The following is a 26,748-nucleotide window of genomic DNA, read 5'->3' on the forward strand; positions in this document are numbered from 1 at the left end:
ATGTGGACCCATGAGCACTGCAGGAGTGATCCCTGAGCACAGAACCAGGAATAAGGCCAACACACTGGGTATGGCCCAAAATGAACCAAACGTGGATCAAAAAATAAAAGATAATTTGAAGAATTCATAACTGATTTTGTCACAAGTACACAAGGTCAGCAGGTTAAATTTTCTCTAAATTATATAAGGAGGGAAAAGTATTGCTTTGCAGTTGGTCTTATTGGTTTTGTTTTTTTTTTGAGATATAAAAAGGTAGATAGAAGAGGAATTTTCTTTAATAATTACTATTTTTACCCAGGACCACAGGGTTCAGGGAAACTCAGTGTTGTCAAATATACCCAAAACTTTATGATCTGCTGAGCATTGAAATTAGTCTTGCTGGGTTCATTATTCACCTCAAAGTCATGGTCTTCTGTGGGATTTTTTTTTGAAAAACATTTGTTCTGCTAGTTCATAACTGTCTTCCAACTTCTTTTATTGTTCTGTTATTTCTAAGGCTCCATTAACTGCCTTTATTATGGTCAGTAATGATCAGAGATTAATCATGTAAATTCCTCTTTGCATTTCCTGCATTGGGTCTTCATGTTATCTCAATCACCCTATGATTTTAAATGCCTCTCTATGCTCATGATTTCCAATATCATTATGGGGAATTACATAATATAGGATTGGAGCACAGTTTTTTTGTTTTAATTCTGGAACCATAGGTTTGAGGCACTTGCATTTTCCTAGAAGTATCATTGGTTGTAACTAAAACTTAAACCAAATCAAAATCCAAATAAGTTTTGGCCAGCCCAGTTTATGCAAGATTGTTTCATTTACTTATTGCTTTGATACTTCATGTTTATTTTCCCAAAAGAAGATTTTGTTTTAGCTCATTAAACCTCAAATTTTCATCTTTAAATTACAATGGAATTTTTATATTTGACCTTCATCTTGCAAACCTTGTCTATAAGTATGAATATTATACAGAGTAATGGGGATTTGTACTTTCATGTATGATATTGGGATAATGGTCATAGCTGATTACCTACACCTAATACAGCAAGTCCTTTTTGTAATTTCTAGAAATAATATTTCATTTTCTAATAGTCATTGCCTTTGGTACAATTATAAAAAAAGAATCTTTGAAGATTTGTCTCTGAAATAGTGAGAGTTAGCACTTGTGGTCTTTAACTTTCATCTTTTCATCTTGAAATTTCATCTCCTTCATTACTTTAACTTTCATCTTTTTATAATAGAAATTTTTTGTCATTTTAGTGGTTCATGGAAAGCTTTAAGAATCTAATGAAGAATAAGATACCAGTTTTATTTTAAAAACTACCTCAGAAGTTAAAAACTTAATACAAACCTTTTTTCCCATTTAGTATATACACTGGTGACTAATGGACTTGTCCCTTTAAGATTTGTTAATTAGTGTGTTGCCAGAATTCATTTTGCATTGTGGTTAAGGACTTCACCAATATTTGGAGTTTTATTCCTTGTGAATGTGGATGGCATAGCTAATCAGGTTCCTATATTCCTCCCCATCTAGAAGGTGAACGTAGAGTTAGTTATTAGCTGTGTTTATAGGGGTTTCAAGAGCAGAGAGCAAGACTTAAGAATAAATCTTTTGGGCCGGGCGGTGGCGCTGGAGGTAAGGTGCCTGCCTTGCCTGCGCTAGCCTAGGACGGACCGCGGTTCGATCCCCCGGCGTCCCATATGGTCCCCCAAGAAGCCAGGAGCAACTTCTGAGCGTCAAAGGGTGTGGCCCAAAAACAAAACAAACAAAAAAAAAGAATAAATCTTTTCTAGCATCACTTTTGCTGGTGACTCTTCTACCAAAGCAAGTCCTATGGTCAAGCATAGCTTCAAGAGATAGAGAAGTAGACTCCATTTCTCATTGGGAGAAACTAGAAAGCCACTTTTTTGTTGTTGTTTGTTTTGTTTTGGGTCACACCCGGCAGCGCTCAGTGGTTACTCCTGGCTCTATGCTCAGAAATTGCTACTGGACGGCTCGAGGGACCATATGGGATGCTGAGATTCGAACCACTGTCCTTCTGCATGCAAGGCAAAAGCCCTACCTCCATGCTATCTTTCCTGCTCTAGAAAGCCACTTTTATAATGGATGTTTCTGTGGGAATTATAAAGTTTTATGGATTCCAGTGAGAAGGAACTAATATAATAATGAGAAAAACAAGCTAAGTAAATTCTGCTCTTGTAAATGATTTTTTTTTTTATCACATTAAGGCATTCTCTTATGGGAAAAATATGAAAGCTGGACTTTAGAGAAATCCAGAGGCTGGCTGTTGAGAGGGAGAACAGGAAATGGAAAAGAGAGTTAGAGAAAGAGAGAGAACTTAACCATACAGCAACAGCTATGTCTTGAGCTTTAAGAAATATGAAGAATATCTCTATTCCCAGTAGTTTAAAATATGAGAGATAGCATGGAGGCAAGGCATTTACCTTGCATGCAGAAGGATGGTGGTCCGAATCCTGACATCTCATATGTTCCCCCGGGCCTGCTAGGAGTGATTTCTGAGCATAAAGCCAGGAGTAATCCCTGAGCAGTGCTGGGTGTGACCAAAAAAAAAAAACCCAAACCAAACCAAAACAAACAAACAAACAAACAAAAAAAGCATGAGTAACTTGTCTGTAGGGAGTCAGGACATTTTATTCAGTAGAGGATATTGTTTTTTATTATTAGTTCCTTCAGTTCCCTTTGTATGGATTCTCTCATCTTAAAGAGTTCTTATTTGAGTTAGTTGAATTATTTATCTATAGATTTCTTAATTTCACAGGCTTGATTTCCGTTGCTAAACCATTAAGTGTTGATTTTAGGTCCTCATCTATAAGGTTCAGGCATTTGGGTGGACTTGAAGATTTGCCAGGATTTCTCTCCGCATCCCTCACAGTAGATGTCTTCTTTAGCTTTCCCATTGAACTTTGCATTTAGTGGTTTGGAGTGCTGGAGTATCAGGAAGTAAGTGCTAGATCCAATCTACCAGGAAGGCTGATATAAATTGAAATTAGTTCACGCAGATGCATTGGCATCCTTGAGGTTTGGGAAAAGCAGGACTGATAGGGAGAAAAGGGGTTTCAGTAATCTGCTTCTGAAATTCTTAATGTAACGTTTAAACTAGGATTCCCCTGTAATCTTACAAGAACTGTACTTCTTTTGTTGTTCAAGCAGTCAATACTGATTTATGTCCACTCTGATTGTTCTGAGACTGATCTTTTGAGCTTTTCTGTATCTTATTTGATGTTCGTGCTTGTACTTTGTACTAATTAAGACACATTCAAGTGTGGTTGGCTCACTGGTAGTACACACACGCTGGCATTAATGTGTTAATTCACTGGCAAAGTTAACTGGTAATCCTCAAAATGTGAATTTAGAAGACTGAACACAGTCCTGGGTATACAGCATAAAACAAAGTTATCTAATTAATTTAGAGTATATTGGAGTTTGATGCTTTAAACACTTCTATTCATTTCATTCTACAAATATGACAGCATAAATTTCTCTTTGTTCAAAACCTCTAAGGGAACTATACTTTCTTCCACATCAAATAATAACAAACCCATAAATACCCACATATTTGAAATGCAACTTAGGTAGAGGCAGACAAAGGAACTTGTCATTCCCTGCAAGATACATAAATATGATCTTAACCTACTTTATAGCCTAAAGTTGCATCATAGCCAATGGGGAGAAGATTGTGTATGTGAGATTTCCCCATGATAATGATACATGACAATTCACTATGAAACTTGTATGGAACAACAATAGGAATTTATTGTCAATAAATTTATTATCTCGATAGGATTGTTGTTTTATTGGGTACATTTTCCAGGTTGCTGATTGATTTGGTATCTAGAATAAAACTTGTCCCCTGTTCCCTGTGATAAACTTAGAAGAGACAGCTTCTTCCTGGGACATAATCTTTCCTTGGCCCAGTGGGCATTCAGTGCTCACTGGTGAAGGTGTGTGTGTGTGTGTGTGTGTGTGTGTGTGTGTGTGTGTTATGACTGAAATCCAACTACAAACATGTTTGTAACCATGGTGCTTAAATAAAATTTTTTTTTAAAAAAAGACTGAGGTTCTGGTTCAGTGCAGTTATTTTCACATCCCATTATTTAAAGCAGAACAACAGAAGCCAAAGCAAAGGCAGTAGGGGGTCATGATCATTTCTCATTAGGAAATCACAGCAAGGATGTAATGTCTAAGATCTCCTGATTAGCCAAGAGTTTGGACCAGCAGTTCCTTGGGCAATCATTAGGCATTGTTATGGCTTGTTGATATGAACTTAGAATAGGTTATTTGTGTTTCTTCATTTATCCAAGGCTGGAAGATGGAAGAGAATTTGTTTACCTGAAATAGTCATCATGAGTTTACTTTTATAGTGTGCATATATATCTATATATGCTCTCAAACTCTTGCTTGAAAATTGGATCTTTCTGTACCAACTTATCTCCTTCATAGCATCCTTTTTTTAAGTTTTAGTCATAAGTTTTTCAGCACCCATCCCTTCACCATGGTATACTTTCTGCCACCAATGTTTCCAGTTTTCTTCTCCCACCCAGTCTGCCAGCATGACAGATAATTTTCTTCTCTTTTTCTCTGTTTCTTCACTATGTTTTTATTTTAAGCATTTAGTGCAGTATTAACATGCTTACTTTAATTCAGTCCTGAGGTCCTGAAGAGCGAACCTTATGGAGAGAAGGCTGATGTCTGGGCAGCAGGCTGCATTCTTTATCAGATGGCGACGTTGAATCCTCCCTTCTATAGCACCAATATGCTCTCCCTGGCTACAAAAGTAAGCAAGCTTGAGGGACCACTGGGTCTTATGTGGTGGTCTTATTTATATTTTATTAACTAGAACTTTGGTGATTACATAAAAGTATTCAGATTAAGTAACAGACATTACCTAACTAAGTAAACCTATGCTATGTACTATTTTTCTACCACTGTACTTATATAGAAAATTATTTAGCAAATAAAATTATTTTAGGTTTTAAAATTTTAACTGTCTAGGACTTCCCAAATTCAGTATGCTTTATTCTCCACCACAATCATTTATTGTGAATATAAAATTAGCTTTCACTCAGCCTCAAAAATAAAACTCCTGGGACTGGAGCAGTAGCACAAGCCATAATGCATCTGCCTTGTGCATGCTTGTTTAGGATAGACCAGGGTTCTTCCCCCACAGCGTCCCATATAGTCCTCCAATCCAGAAGTGATTTCTGAGCACATAGCAGGAGTAACCCCTGAGCCTCACTAGGTGTGGCCCAAAAACCAACCAACAAAACAAACAAAAAAACTCCCATATTTTAAAAAGTATAATTAATGAGAATGTTGCAATGGTTGTGTTGTGTTGTCATTGTTTCTAGTTAATTTGTGTGTGACATAATAAGCTCAGTTGCTTATTGGGATACTGATGCAATGTGTTAATATTACTGCTCAATGATAACCACACTCCTTTTCTTCATGTAATCTATTTTTTTGCAGATAGTGGAGGCAGTCTATGATCCAGTGCCAGAAGGCATCTACTCTGAAAAAGTGACAGATACCATCCACAGGTAATTAGTCTCACAACTTGAATGCAGAGGATCTGATTATCGAAAGATATCTTGTATCTTTAAAAAAATGTACTTTGTAAATGTCTATACAGAGAAGGGCTCCCAAACAGTCCAGACTAGAAAAATGTTCATGTTATCATCGTCAGAAATAGAAACCATTTAGAATGCACCAAAATATCCAAAGAAAGAAAGCCATTCACCAGAAAAGTTATGCAACCATCAGGATGATTATTCAAAATGTATTCTATCATGATGTATAATAAATATGCTATGTAGCAAGTGAAATGAATCATATGCAGAAAGTTATTTGTAAAGGCAAAATCCATAGAAAGTTCATGAAGGTGGAAAGCAGCTATATAGAAAGAGATGGACCTGAAAAAGACCATGATAGATAATAAAGTTGCAAGTAGTTTTAAAACTTTAGTTTTAACCTTAGTTAAAAACTAATATTATCTTTTAAAGTAAGTTTTAAGAAAAAGCCAGAAACAAGTTCCACAGCTTAATGAAAATTGATATCCTAATGTAGTTGCAAAGTTCTGAGTCCATGAGGTTTTTTTCATCCCTAGCCACCCCAACCCTTACATCATCCCTCAATTCTCTTACCCCCTCCCAGCCACATGGAACCCTATTAGTAGGGTGAACCCTCCCTCTAGAATAGATATTTTTACCCTTTACAGTAAATAGTTAAGATCAACTGTACATTCTCAAAATAATGAACTCAGAACAGACAAATTGACCATTCTTTCTGCATCTTTACTTCCCTGCTCAGTAAAATGGAGATTATAATAGTACTAACCTGGTGGGATTGTTGATTGCCTGTGCAAATAATGCAACAGGAATTGTCAAATGATAAATTTTTGATGTATTTGAAATTATTATTGCTAATATTAGGGGAAACAAACTGAACCACTTTCTTTTTAGTTTTATTTTACTTTCTTTTTTAAATTAATATTTTTATTTAAGCACCATGATAACAAACATGTTTGTTTCAGTTATGAAAAAGAACACCCCCTTTCACCAGTGCAACATTCCCACCTTTATAAGTCACCTGAATTTTACATTTACTGGATCATTCCCTGTTGCTAATTAATCTAGACAAATTCAACTGTATTTCAACTGCTTATCTCTAAAATTTGTTCCTGTTCTTTTATATTTTTTTTCTGGGAAGTGCCTTTAAAATTTAAAATGTCTCCAGACAGGTTAAGTAAGCTTGCCATATTTACACAGTGAATTGCAATTTCATTGATATTTGAGGGCCACAAAGAGTAAGACTAGGCCACATATTACAGAGGAAAGTACAGAAACAGTCTCAGATTTTGTAGCAAACAAGATCACAATTCACTTGTCAGAGGTTCTCTTGATCGTTGGAATCCTTGCCTTGTGGGACTAAGAGGTACGTGGAGTAATCAATACCTTAGCCTATAAATTTAAGAATATTAATAGGTTTTGGAATTAACTAAATTCAAATCTGCTCTTCCTTTTACCCTGAACTAGTTTTCTCACCTGTAATATGTGCATAGCAATAGTACATGCTCATAAAATCTTATAGAACTTTAGTGAGAGAGCACTCCGCATGCCAGGATTTCTGGGTCTTTGCCTGGTATGTTGGGGGCTCTGGGCAGGACAGCTAGCCACAGGCCCCATGGGCTGACCACCTAGTCCAGGGGACCAAGGTCCCCCCAAACCTGGTGGGTCTTCAAGGCCACGCCTGGTTAATTGGGCCCTGGGGGGAGGGGGGGGAGAAATTCCTCCCTAGGCATCCAAAAGCTACAGAGGCACAGCTGGGCTCAGAACACTCTGCATGCCAGGATTTCTGGGTCTTTGCCTGGTATGTTGGGGGCTCTGGGCAGGACAGCTAGCCACAGGCCCCATGGGCTGACCACCTAGTCCAGGGGACCAAGGTCCCCCCAAACCTGGTGGGTCTTCAAGGCCACGCCTGGTTAATAGGGCCCTGGGGGGAGGCGGGGAGAAATTCCTCCCTGGGCATCCAAAAACTCATGCCCCCGCGCGTACTTCATGTACTTCATGTATTTAGAATATTCCTTATTCTTTTGTTATGTTTTGCAATACAGAATGCTTATTTTGTATTCTGCCCTTTTCCACACCCATACAAAGCTCTTTTTTACTCCTTAACTCTCTAACCCCCTCTCAAACATCACTAACCTACATTACTCTTTTTAACTTCAGTAGTGTACAATCCTAATCACAGTCCAAAAATGTGCATTGTGTGTGACAACCCCAAATTGTTTCAAGATACATAAAATGGACACGTATTTCTTTAGAATATTTTGTGGTTTTTTTTGGACAGCTATAATTCTTACTAAATTTTGTCTTATACAGTGATGATTCTAACCACTTTTTATCTTCCCTTTTTGAGCTGTTTAACAAGGAATTTTGGTGGAAGAGTCCCCCAGTTTAATGCTTATGATTGAACCATGTCATGGGAATCATTGGAATTGTTCTTATGGCCCCCATATGCGCCAATAACACCACGTGGCATTGCTTCTTATTTGCATAGGCACATTAAAATGGGAAAATACTATACATACAAATAAGATCCTATTTAATAGAGATTGGAACACACAAATCTTGTAGTGAAGAGGGACCTTACACCCTGAACATTGACATAACAACCTGGCACAGACCTCAGAAGAAAGGGCATAATCCATTCTCCCCTGAACCAGGGAAGCCATCCACGAAACATCCAGGCTGGTCTATAATATCACCTGGAAGCAATCCTCTACCACGGAAGACCTACACTGCTCAGACTTTGACCTGTTCAAAAGAGACTTCCCTTAACACTGAGAAGACTTAACAACGACAACGACCTGCTTACAGGACAGGTCTCCCTGCATTGCCCTTTGATTGTGAGGTGAAAGGAGAGGATGCTCCACATCCTGACTTCAATGTAAGATATGCAGATTCCAGGATCTTTAATACAGAAACATGATACCAACAACAGAGACTGTGTGAAAAATAAAATTGTGTTGGCACTACAGACAATGTTTTGGATTGGACGATCTAGCTTGCCTGAAGCCTAGACTTGGTCTTATGCCAGGAAACTTCAGGGGTCGGGTCTCTTTGTACTTAGGCCAAGGTTATTTCTTTCCATGTCCCTCATATTTTGGTGGGCCTATGCAAACAACAATTGCCACTCTAACACCATTTTTACTGTGCTCCTTTGACTCTAATCTTTAAAAAGAACTCACTTAAAATTTGAGGTTAACGTAAGCTAATATGCATGTATATGGAAATGTAAGAAAATACTATGCCTGTAATGTTTAAGGAGTTACGTAAGTTTTATGACTTTAGATTGCTTTGTGTACTGTTAAGAAATATTATAATGTGTTACAATCTGGGGACTTGAGGGACAAAATAATTGTACATGGATTCTGTCTTATTTATCTTGATGTTCTTTCAAAGTTAAGATATCAGCAAGGGGACTTCTGAGAATTATGTTATGGGTGATTGTCCTTCCACTGTAACTTTACCTTGTCCTCTTTCTTTGTACCTTTGTTCTCATAATTAAAAATAAAGAAAAAAAAAAAAGAACTTTAGTGAAATTATACTTCTGATGATTTCAGCCCATAGAAGGACTTCAATAAGGTCAGACATTGTTATTAATTATTAATATTATTAAAATATTAGAAATGTAAAATACATGATGATGAATGTGGTAAAGGATAGCAAATATGCAATAGGAGATTTTGCAATGGGAGATATGCGATGAAAGTATTTGTCTTCATCTGGAGAATTGAGAAAAGTTTGAAAGGTCATGTGATGTGCAACCTGAAATATTCCATAGGCAAGCCATCTAGCTGCCAAAGTATTACTCTGGAAAACTATAAGAATTTAGAAATGCAGTGTATTAAAGAAGGGAGTGAGCAGCCAGAATATTTTTGGGCCTACGAAGACCAATAGGAGCCAGGGACTCATGAAATTCTTTACTTAGATATACTCAAGGTGGAGGGTTTTCAATACCTTGACTCCAGTAGTGAGGAGAAGATTGGGTTTTAGCACACTAGGACCTGGTGAATTTTTTTCCATCAAAGTCCAGGCTATCTGTTCTCTGGGGAAAGACATAAGAATGGTCCAATAGTAAAAGAGGCACCTACAGCCAGAAAGAAGAGATGGTGGCTGTGACTGGAGCAGTGGTGTCAAAGAAGAGGAGTGAGATTATTGATCCACGATGGTTTGGAAGCTGAGCCCCATGATTTGGAGAGAGAGTACAATCCTAAAAAGATTAAAAATTAGTTAGCTTGAAGAGTAAGATGATATTGAAATATGAACTAATAGGGCATATTCTCTTTTGCTTCAGGAAATGGAACCAAACCCATAGAAGTATCAGGGAAGCCATGATTCCTCCCTCCCTGTAGAAGCACACAGAATCACAACACATAGAGATGCTAATTGAACCAGGATCATGAGGTGCCATCATCACCACAATGTGTCCAAGACTGAAAAAAGAACTCAGGAACTCCTTAGGTTCAGTGCCTCAAGGCCTCTTGAAATCAAAATCCTAAGTTGTTATAGTCTACAAAAGAACTGACAATTTAATTTTGTAACTAGAAAGGAAGATGGCAGCATGCTTTCTGTCACAGATGTTTTCATTTAAAGTTATTTAAGACTAATTGAGTTCACATCACAAAATTTTATCTTTAGAAAATTTGACACAAATCCAAATTTGCCACACATTTCCTGCAATTAAATATATTATTATTATTATTATTATTATTATTATTATTATTATTATTAAACTTGGAATTTGGGTATGCAAAAGTAAAGCTTTCATAGAATTTGAGAATAAACTAATTTTCCCTTTCTTAGTTTCTTCAGGAAAATGATGCAAGAGACACATAAAAGTATTCTCAATATTCATTTATGACTTAGCAAATTCTGTTCATAGTTAATCACTGGTAGAGCCTCTGAAATATGAAGCCATTTGCTAGTGTGAAGGTTTCCTTTCACCTTTATTTGAAACGAGGTATTGTTCTAAACCACATACATATTCTCTCTCTCTCTCTCTCTCTCTCTCGTTTTGTTTTACTGTCTTTTCATCTTCATGTAGCATGTCAGGTACATCACTCACATGTTTTATTTCTAAGAGCACCTTCTTTTAGCCTGCCTATTTATATGTAATATGAGAACACTTTACACTGAAATTTTTCTTTTCTAGCTGGCTTTTATACATGGAGAGAATAATTTAGCAAACCTGAGGAGTTTGAAACAGAAAATAAATTGGTTTTGTGGTTCTGCCCAGTACTAGCATAGCAATTTTTACCTTTCTGCACAACACACTGTTGAAAGTAGTTTGTTTATTTTTGAAAAGGAAGAACATTTCCTTTTATGCATAAACTATTCCAGTGACTTATTTTTTCCTCTTTGTTCTTGATTGCATAAGCTGTCTGGTGCTTTGTTTAAGAGGTGTTCATGAGGGCAAACTAAACTAATGCGTCTGCTTACTCTGATGATAAGTGTGGGTTTGTTGTTGCTTTTTTGTTTGTTATTGTAATAAATACGAGATTAAGTTAGTTGTACATCTTCTACTTTTCATTTTTGCTATGGGTCTCTCAGAGCAAAGTGGGTATTAAGACAGGATAGGAAGAACCCTCTTTTTTTTAAATCCTGGAACACTGTATTATGATGAGTTGACTAGAGAATCACTGAAACATAGTACATGTTGAAGACTGTCCTTTAATACCGAAAATGTATTATGATTTTTGATTTGGTATCTCTGAAGAATTTTTCATGAAAATCTTAAGCACTGTTTGTTTTTGAATAATGAGGCTAAAATTTATCTTCTGGGAGTCTAAAAGTCTGTGACTAAATATACTGGATCATGGATTGTAATTTTTGTCTTCTTTTTCTTTTTGGTTTTTGGGTCACACCCAGCAATGCTCAGGGGCTACTCTTGGCTCTACGCTCAGAAATTGCTCCTGGCAGTCACAGGGGAATGCTGGGATTCGAACCACTGTCCTTCTGCATGCAAGGCAAACACTACCTCCATGCTATCTCTCTGGCCCCTAGCCTGTCTTCTTTATCCTTTCTCCTTTCTTCCTCCCTACTACCTTCCTTCACCATTCTAAAACAAATTTCCTTCCTTTCCCTTCCTTCCTTCCTTCCTTCCTTCCTTCCTTCCTTCCTTCCTTCCTTCCTTCCTTCCTTCCTTCCTTCCTTCCTTCCTTCCTTCCTTCCTTCCTTCCTTCCTTCCTTCCTTCCTTCCTTCCTTCCTTCCTCCCTCCCTTCCTCCCTTCCTCCCTCCCTCCCTCCCTCCCTCCCTCCCTCCCTCCCTCCCTCCCTCCCTCCCTCCTTCCCTTTCTTTCCCTCCTTTCTTCCCTTCCTTTCTCTCCTTCCTTCCTTCCCTCCCTTCCTCCCTTAATACCTACCATGACTCACATTTTATTTTACTTACTGAGGAGATCATGGTGAAACCTGATCCTGTTCCTTCTTTTAAGGACTTCCCATTTTAGTGCCGAATTAGATAATTATTAACATAATTATTATAGTAGCCTTTATTGGGATTGCAATAAAACCATGTAAATGGAGGATGATAAATCTGTCTAAAAATAGTTTCTCCAATAAATTTTCTAACAGGAAAAGCAAGTAGATAAGCAATGAGATCTAGAAAAGGGTATATATTCCTAGTTGTAAACAAATAAGCTGAAAAAAAAAACCAATCAGATTAAAGTAGTGGGAATAAAAGGAGAAAAGAGTGGGGGCAGAGGAGAGCCATGGACTTTTTTGGAAAAAAAGAAATAGGTAGGGATATTTATGTTGTTGTTTGTTTAAAGGAAAAGACAGGTTCAAGAGGAAGTTCATATGACATGCTGGGAATTTTATCTATGTCCTGTTCCTCATGAGAGACCACTGAGGAATGCTGATTGAAGGGTGATATAATCAAGTTTCATAATTCTTATCTAGCATTAGTTTGCAATTTGGAACAGAGAAGGTTACATAACTGTAAAATCTGGAGGGTATTCAGTATATATTTCGGGATTCACTAGACAGTTAGAGGCAGAAGCTATGGGACTTGGTGGTTAAATGTGTGAGGGATGTAGGAGAAAGAATGTGTGTGTTTCTGTTTCCAATTTATTAAGCCTTTACAATAGATTTTCATTTTACAGAGATTTACTGACAAAATTATAGAGATTATTGTCTATAATTGTGAAGCTGGCTGAATGAAATAGATATTAGGATATTCATATTTGTATGGGTGGGCTTAACTAAAGGATGAGCAACATTATATAAATATTATGACCCAATGTCTCTTTTTTGGTTTCTTTTCCATAAAAAGCAAACACAGGAAGGGGGATGATAATAGGAGAGAAAGAGATGAGTATTGTCCAAATGGAGACCATTCTTGTTAGCATTACCATAATAACAAGTATTACAAATTAGCTTAAATTTCCTTTTTCATTAAAAGGCTAAACTGATCATTCAATTGTTAATTTTATCTGCATCAATCTATATACCTATTGAATAATAATCTAGATGATCTGCACTAATTAAAGACTAAAATGATGTGATTTGTTTTGATTTGGTTTGTTTGTTTTGGAACAAAACCCTGATGCTCAGGGGTTACTCCTGGCTCTGCACTCAGGACTCCTAGTGGGGCTCAAAGGACCAGAACCATTTTAGGATTGCTGGGAATAAAACACAGATTGGTTATGTGCAAGGCAAACACCTTACCCACTGTATCATCTCTCTGGCCCTGATGTGATAAAATAAGCAATAATACTGTAGTGCAACTAGCCATTTTATAATCACCTTTATTTTTTCTGATTAAGTAAAAATAATTAAATAACCTAATTTAATTAGAAAGTAAAATTCAATAACCGAGCTTCTTTTATAATTTGGAGCAAAAATCAGAAACTTGATTACAAGTAAATCCTTGCTCCACACCTACTTTCAGTGCAAAGCAACTCATACATACTCCGCAAGCAGAACACTTTTGTGTTCAAGGTTTAAGGCTGTGCACTCAAGGACATGGAATCCTTATAATTTTATCTTTGAATTTGTGTTTTAGATATTAAGTCTGCTAGCATTAGGTGCATGATAAGAGGTGAGGGTTTGAAAGCTCCAGTTTCCTGACCTCTTACGATAGGATTGTGGCTCCTGGGAGATTCTGCCCAATGTCCATGTCTGTCTCCTGTCCCATCATTGCCATTCTCCTTTCTATCTGCTGGAGTAATTGTAGATGTAAGCAGGAGATGTAAGCATGCCATCATCACTCTTCTCTAGGGAAGTGGGAATACAGGTCAAGAGAAGGTCACGTTGGGACTTTAGTCCTGAATTGTCCTGGAGCAAGGCAAAAGAAGCTCTCCTGTTTAGGCAGACAGTGCAGGCACCTTCATGTGACTCAGTGGGAAACTCTGTGGAAGCCTCTCACTCAATTTCAATTTGTCTCAAACCAATCGGGTGCCCCAGTAGCTACTTGTATAATTAAGTATACTTAATATACTTGACCATGGGAAGGGAAAGCTTAAGTGTCAGTAAATTGGGGCCTTATTTTTATTTTACACTGGTAGTCCTCAAATTATGTTGCTGGCCATGCTTTAACAGTCTCTTGCTTTACTGTATAGATAATAAATGTATTAACATGCTTTGTTAAATATGAATTAAGCAGATGTCTATGTTCCTGTCATAACCATATGGCAAGATTACTGTTGCAGAGCTCAAGAAATCATCAAGATAAAGCACAATAGGATAAAGATTTAACTCTTGTCTAATTTCCTCAGCTAATAAATCCACTTAAAATAATAATCGACAAGCAAATTAACTTGTGTTTATTATGACTTGTTTTGAAAAATAATCATATGCAATAATTCTTTATTTTTGCCCATTATAATATGGTTGCTAAATAATAAACATTTTATACTAGAATCTAAATGAACTAAATTTTATTGAGAAGCAGTAGCATTTGAATATCTTTAAAAGACAAAATGGATGAAAGCAGTATATAGTATACAGATTTGAATTTCTTTAAGGGACAAAATGGGATTAGAGCAATATACAGTATACCTGTAACAATATTTAGGGTAGGGCACTTGCCTTGAATCTGGCTGATCAAAGTTTAATCAACATTTTCATATAGTAAAAGGGAATTCTCAATCCCTGCCAGGAGTGATCCCTGGCACAGAACGAAGAGCAAGCCTTGAGGCTAGTTGGCTGTTACCCAAAGACAAAATAAATAAATTATAATAAATGAGAAACAATAAAAAATTTTTTCTTGCTTTTTTGTTTTGGGGCCACACCCGGTGATGCTCTGGGTTTACTCCTGGCTATGAGCTCAGATATCGCCCCTGGCTTCGGGGACCATATAGGACGCCGGAAGTCATCCTAGGTTAGCACATGGAAGACAAATACCCTACGACCTGTGCCACCTCCCCGGCCGAGAAACAAACTTTACTTAAATTCTTTCCTTCCCCTTACTTTCTTCGGTCCTCCCTTCCTTCCATCCTTTCATCCTTCCTTCCTTCCCTCCCCAGGCTGTGCTCAGGACTTACTCTGATTCTGCACAAAATGATCACACCTGGCTAGTTCAGGTGACCAAATGGGTTGCTGGGGATTGAACCTGGATTACTCACATGCAAGGCAAGAGTGTTGCCTGCTGTGCTATATATTTTGGCTTCTGTGCTTATTTTTTTCGAGTTTGAAAATACTAATCAATTGAGTTGATGTTGAATGGTAGGTTGGGTGTTCCAGAGAGGGATTCCCATGCCCCTTGTCCAGATAGGACAAAAGACAAGATCTGGCAGCAAATCCAACTCAGGAAAAAATCCACACACAGTTAGGAAGGTATAGCAAACAAGAAAACTAATTGAAAGATGTTCAACCACAAGCCAGTAGCTCCATCACAAGAACCACGAGCCAAGATGGCAGCCTCTCTTCCAGGCAGCCTGATTAGCCTTTATTGTGAAAAACAAAGCCCAACCCCAAGGGGAGGGGAAAAATCCAGATGAGGAGGTAATGGGGGAACATCTTTTAAACACGAAAACCAAAGGAACCATTTGAGAGACATCTCATTAGAAGGCAATATGAGGACCAATCCAAAGGCTTCCACTAACAGGTTGATACTGTTTCTCAATTTTTGGAAAAAAGTCATTGGAAAGTAGCTTATGCCCCCTCCCTGGAGCCAGCCTTCCTATGTTCCAGAGGTGAACATCAGAGTTTAGATTATTGGGCTGCATCTGTTTGTATGATGAATGAGCTGGGAATGACTTTATAAAATAGGCATATTCAGGGGAAGACTGTCCTGTGCCTGAGTAATGGACTCTGGCTCTTAACTGCTGTTGCCTGCTAGCCCTCATGCTCAGTTTGGTACTGACTTCCTCTTCCTGACCCCACCTTTCCCAATGCCTTTGAAGAAGTTTGAAATCGTTGTGCTGGTATCCGCCTTAACCCAGGCTTTCTTGGTTGCCTGGTGATCACACTGTGGAGTGTGCATAATCTTGCTTTGTTGGATCCATGTCCTGGTCCCAACCTTAGCCTGCCATTTTTGAATTTGCTTGTCTTCTCCTAGGTGCCTTACTCCTGATGCAGAAGCTCGGCCAGACATAGTAGAAGTCAGCTCGATGATATCGGATGTAATGATGAAGTATTTAGACAGCTTATCTACATCCCAGTTGACCTTGGAGAAAAAGCTGGAAAGGGAGCGAAGGCGTACACAGAGGTATTTCATGGAAGCCAACCGCAATGCCGTCACATGCCACCATGAGCTAGCGCTGCTCTCTCATGTAAGTACATCTTCTGGTTTCTTCCTGATGCATTCCATAGATTGTGTGGCAGTTCTTGCTTCTCTGAACTTAAGAAAATAGTACCTGCTACTTGAAATATTTATAGATTATGTGGTTACATATTTATAACCATATTTTAATTTTTTAAATGTTAATATCAATATAACCTGTTTTTAATCATTAACCCATAATTATTGCCGATTACTAAAACCAAATGTGTCAAAATGATCTCAGCAAGTCTATAAACCTGTATGCTGGTTAGAAGTGAATGTTTAAATTTAATCTCTTCTTGAATACTGGACACTGGGTAGAAAAGGTGTGTTAGTTCAGAAAAGAAAATATTATTTCCTCACAGGGTTTTTATGAGCCTGTGTAATTGTTTTCAAGACTGGTAGTTATAATGTTGCCATGTTGAAAATCATGCTTTTATTATACTTGCCAATAGACTTTAAATTTATCTGATATATAAGTTTGTTTCTAAATATAATTTGTTTTTTTTGTTTTTTAATTTTTTGGTTTTTGGGTCACACCCGGCAGCGCTCAGGGGTTACTCCTGGCTCTACGCTCAGAAATCGCACCTGGCAGGCTTGGGGGACCATATGGGATGCCGGAATTCAAACCACCATCCTTCTGCATGCAAGGCAAATGCCTTGCCTCCATGCTATCTCTCCGGTCCCCATGTTTCTAAATATAATTTAAAAATGGAATACCAAAACTATATTTTAGTATATAAAAGGGGATACCAAAACTAAATTTCCAATCTTACAAGCGGTTTTTAATTTTTTTAATGTTTTTTTTATTTGTTTGTTTTTTCTTTTTTCTTTTTTTTAATTTTTTTTGTTTTTTTTTTTCGTTGTTGTTTTTTTCACAGTTTCTAATTTTCCTTTCTCTGGACTCTGCTGTTTCATGACCTGTGTGTGGTCTGTTTTATCCTTTGTTTACCATGTGTGGACAACATTTACCTTATAAGGTGCCTTTCTCTTTTAGTAGAGTTCTGCTGCAGGGTAATGGTATTAGAAGTTCGATTCTTCCTTTTCAGTCCAACTTGGCATTGCTCAGAAGTTACTTGGACTCTGTGCATATGGGCTACTCCTACTCCTTCTGTTGATGAGTGAACCATATAGTACAGAGGAATAAACCTTCGATCTCTATATGCAAGGCATGAGTTTAGCTCATTGATATGTCTCTCCAACCCATAAAGCCATTTTTGGTCAAGCAGTGTGGTGGCTCAGACAATATGCTATAAAATACATTGAAATGCTAAGTAAAAAGCCTGTTAGGGGCCAGAGTGATAGCACAGTGGGTAGGGTGTTTGCCTTGCAGATTGCTAACCCAGGTTTGATCTCTGGCATCGCATATAGTTCCAGTAAACCTGCCAGTAGTGATTTCTGAGGGCAGAGCCAGGAGTAACCCCTGAGCACCGCTGGGTGTGGCCCAAAAACAAACAAAAAAAAGTTTTGGCGGGGGTCGGGTGGGGAGGAGGGAGACTTGGGACATTGGTGATGGGAATGTTGCACTGGTGATGGGTGGTGTTCTTTACATGACTGAAACCCAAACACAATCATGTATATAATCAAGGTGTTTAAAAAAAAACTATCCGGGGCCGGGTAGGTGGCGCTGGAGGTAAGGTGTCTGCCTTGCAAGCGCTAGCCAAGGAAGGACTGCGGTTCGATCCCCCGGCGTCCCATATGGTCCCCCCAAGCCAGGGGCGATTTCTGAGCACATAGCCAGGAGTAACCCCTGAGCGTCAAACGGGTGTGGCCCAAAAACCAAAAAAAAAAAAAAAAAAAAAAAAAAAAACTATCCATAGTCATATGCAAAAAATAAAAAGAAGTACATCTCAATTATTCATAAAAGTCAATTTAAAGTGGATTAAAAGCTTCATGATTAAACAGAATACATAAAATGCGTGAAATAAAAAAGACACATTTTCTAGAATATAGACCTTATAGATATCTTAGAGATTCTTCATTGATTTGATTCCTCTGATAAAGAGAATAAAAACAAAAATAAGCAAATAGGACTTTATAAAATCAAAATGGTTTTGCACGGCATGAGCTACATGATAGTAGAGTTCAATTCCCAGCATCATATGATCATCTTAGCACCACCAACTGTATCCCTGAAGGATAACAGCACTGTGGAGGTCACCCAGGTAGTCGGGCACTAAAGAGCCCAAACAGCATTGTTTCTTCATGCCCTTGCATTAAATTTCTGGGTCAGTTGATAGAGAATTGCTGGTGGAGCCCTGGCCTCTTGAGCACTGCTTGTGAGGTTTCCTCCACCAAAAGAGTGTTTGTTTGGCTAAAGAAACTCAGACGAAAATAAAAAGACGCCCTATTGCATGGGAGAAAATATTTGCACACAATGCATCAGGTAGTGAGCTAAATAGCCAAGATGTGTAACGTACTCACAAAAGTACTTTACACAAGGACAACAAGTTCAACAAGAACAATAATCTCATGTAAAAAACCAGAGAGATGAACAGATGCTTTTTTGAAGAAGTCATAAGGAAGGTCACTGGGCCTATAAAATTTTTTTTATTGTCTCTTAATAAAATGAATAAAAATGAGATGTCATCTTATACTAGAGAGGACAGCATCTCTCAGGATAACTAGAAACAACCCACGCTAGCAGGGTTGCAGTTAAAAAGGAACCCTCATTCACTGTTGGTAGAAACATCATCTGGTTCAGCTTCTATGGAAAACTGTATGGAGATTCCTCAAAAAATAACAGAACTCCCCCATGACCCAGTGATTCTACTTCTTAGCATCAACCCAATAAACATTAATTTTAAAAAGATAAAAAAAAAGTTTTGTTTTGTTTTTTTAAGAATAGGAAGTTCTGATTCTTAATAACAAAATTTTCAGAGAATTCCTTTTTAGAAGGAAAGTTTCACTTCCTGGTATAATTTTCTTGATATACATGAAATTTAGACTACGTGGATTCAATTTAGTGTTTTGGAGAGGAAAATATTTTATTGTTCATTCCATTCCATGCTGAGCCCAGCTGTAATTTCACAGAACAATTCTTGGTGATTATTATAAGCTTCAGTTTGTAATTAGGAACACATACTTGGAGTTATGGCTCTTTCAGAAAACACACATGTACATATATGTGTTTATAATTCTTATATACTGAGCATTAATACTCACTTTCCTTGCTATTTTACTACTTGTCCTCTTTTTTAAAATTTTTAAATTTTAGTGAGACCACTGTGAATTACAAGTCTTTTTACAGTTGTATTTCAGGCATATCATGGCAGTGAATTAGGGCCATTCCCACCATTAGTGTTGACCTCCCTCCACCATAGTTACCAGCATACATCCCATACCTATTTCCTTATTCTCTTGAAATACTACTACTTCTTAAAAGGTGACAAGAAGTACTTGTTTCTATAAAGGTCAAACTGCATTCAGAGTATCATGTTTTAAATGATAAAATGTAGAATATTTAGCTATTTTTAATATCTTTATTTAATCCTTCACCTGAAAGGCTAGTTACCCAATTTTCAATTGGATATAAAAGTTATTTTAGTCTTAGGGGCTGAAGAGATAGCATGGAGGTAGGGCATTTGCCTTACATGCAGAAGGACGGTGGTTCGAATCCCAGCATCTCATATGGTCCCCTGAGCCTGCCAGGAGCGATTTCTGAGTGTAGAGCCAGGAGTAACCCCTGAGCGCTGCTGGGTGTGACCCAAAATCCATAAAAATAAAGTTATTTTAGGTTAGATTCATTCTGATGTATGGGGTGGATGGAGGTAGTTCATAAATCAAACAGCAGAAATCCTCTTTAGCAAGAAACCATAAAATTTTTGCATTTTTATTTTAATTTTCTGCATTTTTTAAAACTTCTCTGTCTTTATGGAAAATATCTGACATTTGCAGAAGTAGAGTCTGTATTTATGCCTCAGCTTTAGCAAATTGTTACTTGAGACCAATATTTTGTCTTTTCTATGACCCTCCTACATTCCCCTTCTCTGACATTCTTGGTTAACTTGGAAGTAAATTCAAAACTACATGTAATTTTAGTAAACAATGTTTTAAATATGTATATTTGTAGAGAAACTTTAGAAATTTACTATCAGGCCATGAGCAAGTGAAGCAAAAAATGGGATTTAGAGTCAAGAGGGATATTTGAATTTCTAGAAGATTTGCACCCATTTATTTAGGGGAAAATATTACTTAGAACATTGGGTACTTGGATTAAACAGAACAATGTGTTTAATATACTGTTTTAATAAGCACTGAATATACTTTTAAAATTAAAATTTGGCATAACATTTTAAAATAATCTCAACTATGTAAAATAAACAGACTTACATTAGAAGAAAAGTTATTTATGCAACTTATTAACGTAGTAATAACTGGCTAGTTAATTCTAAACCTCTATATGTTTTTCATTCATTTAATAAATAATATTGAGCTCCTGTTACCAGCCAACCCCCAAGTACTCATAAAACTACATCATCTATTCCATGGATCACCGAAACGCTTTCCTTCAAAGCACAGTTCATGTTACCATTTTAAAGAATCATAAGATAATTTCTCTTCTTACACTATTTCAGGTGTACTACTAATTTTTTATCCAACACTGATCAAATATTAACAAAAGGAAGAGACTATGGCTTTCATAAAAAATTGAGAAGGAGGTTTATCTCTCCTCTGGAGAAACTCAATTCTTCCTTGTGCATTATCTTTCTTTTTCTCTCCTCTCACTTTCTCTAGTAAATTTCTTTAAATAAAACTAAGCAGAAGTCTTCCATACACCACAAAAGCACCGAGGGGACAGTAAATGAACATGCAAGGAGTCTATAGTTAATCCCATGACAGTATACTTCAGGGGTAGAGAAACCCTGTATATCCTAGGCCAAGAAAATTACCTCTGTAATATCCCCAATAGTTAATGTATCTATGCAGGGGGAAAAAGAAAAAAAAAGCACAAAATCATCATTTTCCCACATATTTATTGATTGATTGATCGATTTTTTTTGACGTCTTTATTTTGGTGTAGATATTGAAGTTGATGTCTCCAATTTTATTTTATTTTATTTTATTCAATTTTATTTTATTTTATCTTATCTTTCTCTTTCTTTTTGCACTCCAGCATGATTTGATTTCAGAACCGAGACTATTGTGTGGTGCTTGTCTTTATTGCTGTAGTGCTCACTGGATATTTAATTTGATATTTCTTTCTGTATTGTTGTGGTGTTTCAATTACATTTTTTATGTCCTCTTTCAAACTGAGGTTGAAAGCCTCTAGAAGGACTCCGCCCATTTTCAGCATATTTGACTTCTTATTTATTTATTTATTTTTTCTTATTTTGTACCCCATTCTATTGCTTTTCTTTCCTTCAAACAAAACCACATAACTCGATTTATCTAGCTCCGCCTTTTAAATAGAGGGGGAAACAAGGGAGGGTACCAGGACCAAACAGATATATGATCACTTGTAAGCCAAACAAAAATGGGGACCACCTACTCTAGCAGCCCAGAGGGTGATGGTGGAGTATATGGGTTGCAGAAAGGGAACTGGGATGGGAGGAGGACAAATTTGGTGATAGGTATTCCTCTGATTCAATGTTAATATGTACCTAAAATACTACTGTGAAAGATATGTAAGCCATTATGATAAAAAAATACAACTTTAACCTGCAAAACAAAAATATATAAAATAAAAATAATCTAAGTTAAACCAAAAAAGAACAGGCCAGAGCAATTGCACAGTGGGGAGGGTGTTTGCCTTACACTCAACTCACCAGGGGTTGATGTTCAGTATCTCGTGTGTTCCACTAAATCTGCCAGCAGTAATTAGAAGTAATCTCTGGGTACAGAGCCAATAGTAACCCCTGAGCACTGCCATATGTGGCCCCAAAACAAAACAAAAAGAGCAGAAGGAAATATGATTCCACTTTATAAAATAGAGTAAGCAACTAATTAGCATCATTGTTATGGGGATATAATTATTATTTTAAATACAAATGTTAGCAGAAAATTATAAGTGTAAAATTTTCCCTATTAAACACTTATGATATTCTGATCGTTTCTTTTTAAGTATAGGAGTTGTTTCTAATGAACAGAAATATCAACAATACAATTACATGACCCAATGATAAATAACAAGGAGGAGTTAGTAGATTTATCAGAATATTATAAATTATAAAATTGATAAGGAAATCTACTGTGAATTTTAAAAATCTTGCAACTCAGTAAGTTAATTGAAAAGAAACATTAAAGGACCCTAGTCATATAAAAAGATGTAATACTTTTTACATTTGGCTTATATTTAATTCGGGAATATTTTAAAATATGTCAGTTAAGGTAAGTATAAATATATATATATATATATAATGCTTCAATTGAGCATAGAATTAATCACTAATAAAGTTATGCTAATATCCTATTTTACCATGTATGAAAGTGAAGTATGAAATATACTAGGCTTTCTAATTTTATAATTCAAAATAAGATTTTATGAAGAGAGAACAGAGACAAGAATAGTAAGAACAACTTGGAGAAAAAAGATGTAATGTTTAGTTTAATTTTCTAATAAAACAGAATGTTAGAATATAGAAGTTATTGTATCATCTTAAAGACCAAAGCATGATCAATGTTTTGGCAATGAATACAATGCAAAATACCATTTTGTTAGTATATCTCAGACAGAAAATTTGGGTATGGACATTTTAAGATTATGCTCCATAGATCTTTACCAGCAAATATACAGCTCAGGTTTTAAAATAGGAAAAAGATGGAGAATCAATGGAAGACTTCAATTGCATTCAAATGATTGGTCTCTTGTGAATCCTGCTGTGATCTAATATTGCCAGGGGGAATAAAACATATTTATCATAATATAGATGGAGTACAGTTGTGAACATTCAGTCATGAGAAATGCAGTTTCTCAGTGCAAGATTTGCAAGGATTTACTATATCTATTCCAGTATTACTTGACAGGAACTTTTGTCTTCATTGAACATTTTTAAAACCCAACTATGATTTCTTTCAACTCCCTAGTTTTGTAAACATATTTTAATTTAGACAACTCTTTTGCAGACATGAACCTATCAAGGAATAACTCAGAGAAAGAAAAATAGAAATATTTGCAGTCTATAAGTATTAATGAGAGAAGGAGGATTGGTTGAATGTCTTCTGAATGTCAGACTCTGTTCCCTGGATTGAGAAAATTATTTATAGTTGTTTCAGCTAGGAAAACTTGCTAGGACAAGATATTTTCTATCTATTTACAAGTTAATTATGGATGAAAATTAGGTCTGAAAGTCAGTAGTGTAGAGAAAAGAACCTGCTTTAATTTAGTCAGGAAGGAAAGTTAAGTGACTTACACAAGGTAATGGAATAACTGAAATGGTGTTATTCATTTTAAATGCATACACAGTAATTTTCTATGTGGCATATGCCATGCCATGATCACCATAGATAGCTTAGTTAAATTTTATCATTTCACATCATTTAAATGATTTAACGAAAATTTTAAGATCTGTTCTCCATATTTTTTTCTTTTCCTTTTCTTTTATTTTACTATGAATGACAATATTACCAATTATAGGCTTTCATACACACAACATCCCAATAACCACACCCCTCATTAATATCCATTTATCTTCACTATTGTTTGGAGTCTGTTTATTCTTACCCACCCTCAACCTCTTACCCCAACAACCTCCTTGGCCATCACCATTGTAGTAAGCTCAGTTCGGTAGAGCAGTTCTCAAATTCTGCTACATTTGGCTATTTGTTATTCACTTCCCTTGCTTATTTATACCCTATGTATGAGATAGAACATTTTGTATCTTTTTTTCTAAAGGTGACTTTACTCAGTATTATGCCATTCAGTTACATACATGTAGCAGCAACTTACATGAATTTGTCTTTTCGTACATTTTTGGTGGGCTGGTCATAGATGACAGCTCAAACTTCAGGCTCTTTGCTTGGAGGGACCAGATGAGGTACCAAGAATTGAACCAAAGTTGATCATGTGCAAGGCAAGAGCACTGTATCACTGTACTATTTCTTCAGCCACAGATTTTGTATTTTCTTATAGCCTAGTAGAATTCCACTGTATTTTTGTATCATAGTTTGTTTATATCATAGCTTTATTTTTGTTTCTTGGACACTTGGAATGTTTCCAGATTTTGACTATTATAAATAGTGCTGCAGTGAACGTAGGCATGCAAATATCTTTTCTAAGTAGAATTTTTGGGATCTTGGAGTAGATCCCAAGAAGTGGAAGTTATGAGTCATATGGAAGTTTAATTATTAGGTTTTTTTTTTGAGACAGGCTTATTTTTTTTCCCAAAGAGGTTAGCCAGCCAACATTCCCATCAACAGTGGCTGAGAGTTTTTCCCCCACTTCATGACAACACTGGTGGTATGTTGCAAGTCAGCCCTTGATGGGTTGACTGATGGAGGGATGGAGGATGAGGTCTTCCCCCTCCAGCTCAGAGCACGCGCCTGCCACCCTGTCCAGCCGATGGTTCTGAGGTGAAATGGCGGGTAAAGAGCTCGCAGACAGTCAGGCTTGTGGAAATATTAGCTTTATTCAGTGGACAAGACTGAAATCCAAAGACTCAGCATAAATTCCAGCCAAAAGCCTCTCGCCTTCCACAGACCCTTGTTTTTATCCCCCAGAATCAGGTACCACCCAATGGTGGGATCATATACCACCCAATGGTGGAAGCAGAATCAGGTACCACCCTAGGGTAGGGCACAATCACTGATCAGGGTAGGGTCAGTAACATAATAATCCCCTAAAATATTTACATACACAACAATTCCCCCCCCCCATTTGTTTAGGGTAGGGTCAGTAACATAATAATCCCAAAAATATTTACATACACAACAGTGGTATTTGTTCTTTTTTCTTTTTAGCATTGAATTCTATAATTTTTTTTATTTTGAGTCTCTGTAATTCATGAAGGTTTAATTATACAAAAGCAGTTTCAACACAATACAAAGAAACATAGTAAAGGAGTAATAAAATGGCCAATGGCAACAGAACCTGAGAGTTGGCCTATAAAAACCATGTTTACCAAGGAGAGGTTGGCAAGGGGGTATTTTTGTTTACCCTTTATCCCTTTTGTACTCCAGATGCAAGCCACTCAACTTTTCACCCAACACGTTTTTATCAAATACCTATTAGATACCTGGTATGATTCTAGGTGCTAGGGATACTCCTATGAAGAAGGCAGATAATAGTCTACTACTACATGGTCTAAACTTAGATGCCCAAATAAACATCATACCCTCTAGTGTCATCATAATTAGAAAACTTCTCTGAAGCTCTCAATCTCTTCAATTGGCACTTGGATTTTCCTCTTCAAACCTTCTGTGTGTTTCTACAACAGTTCTGTTTCATTCCTGAGGTGGGTGTAAGGAAGAAAAGCAATGTGCTTGCACCCTGTCCTAGCAGGCTTTTCCTTGGAGCTTCCAAGTAATTCTCAATTTCGAGTTCACCCAGAAGTTCTTCATTTGAATTTTCCCTTTGCTTTATAAGCCCCAGACCTAAGGCCTGGACTTTACCATAGAAAGGTTCTATGAAGAAAAGTGCATAAAATATTAAGAATGACAGACTACATTATGATGTACATTTCAATACTGCTTTTCAAAGAGCTCAGTGCTCCCCATCAGATTCAGTCAGTGCATCATCTCTGTACTGTCCACTAGGGGCCATTAGAAAATGTTTGTGTGTGTGTGTGTGTGTGTGTGTGTGTGTGTGTGTGTGTGACTTCTGTTTATCACATAGTTGTTGAATGTTTCTAGTATGTGAGGGACAGCAGCTAAGGTGACAATATTATGACACATACAGGGCAGTTGTACCCAAAGTTTGTTAAATAATACCAGTAGGAATTATAGTTGCCATAGTAAGGAAGTGCAAATATTTCAGAACAGCAGAACCTACGATCTGGTCTACAGAACTGAATGGAAATGAGATGGGGTGGGCTGGTTGGGGGTGAAGGAGAGTCTGAAGAAATGAAGGGAAATAGGCTCTATAGTGGTAGGTCTGGTATTAAAATGCTGTATGTAAGTAACCATTTATATATTGTAAAATTGCTGTGCGCATGAGTTATTTCTTATTTTGAGGAAGTCTCAATTTAGCTCTAAAGACCTTCAAATGATGGGATTCATTCCACCTGCATTATAATGATCATGTATATCCTCTATCCATCTTCTGCATTTCTAGCCAAACTGTGTTTGAGAAAAGCTCACCTGATTTTGATAAATTATGATTTGCTTAAATTATAGCAAATGTTAATATGAGTCCTTTGAAATTTATCCTAAACTTCTCGTGAATTAAAGAAAAATATAATAATGTGGCATCAAGCTATTAAAATATGGAAGATTTATATTAAATTTTATGTACTTTGGGATACAAGATAATTGTTAAAGTGCTTATAAATTAATGTTATTGTTATTAATATTATTATATTTGTGAT

The 26,748-nt window shown here is 36.7% G+C and overlaps 1 protein-coding gene across 1 annotated transcript in view; it reads left to right on the forward strand.

Moving 5' to 3' along the window:
• Positions 1-26,748, forward strand: part of NEK10 (NIMA related kinase 10) — a 271,236-nt gene that overhangs the window by 173,235 nt on the left and 71,253 nt on the right. The window contains exons 24-26 of the mRNA XM_049766054.1: positions 4,667-4,796; positions 5,489-5,559; positions 16,082-16,295. Coding sequence (XP_049622011.1) covers positions 4,667-4,796; positions 5,489-5,559; positions 16,082-16,295 — 415 coding nt within the window. The remainder of the gene's footprint in view (positions 1-4,666; positions 4,797-5,488; positions 5,560-16,081; positions 16,296-26,748) is intronic.

The sequence above is a fragment of the Suncus etruscus genome, chromosome 20 (genome assembly GCF_024139225.1).
Source record: "Suncus etruscus isolate mSunEtr1 chromosome 20, mSunEtr1.pri.cur, whole genome shotgun sequence".
NCBI classification, from domain to species: Eukaryota; Metazoa; Chordata; class Mammalia; order Eulipotyphla; family Soricidae; genus Suncus; species Suncus etruscus.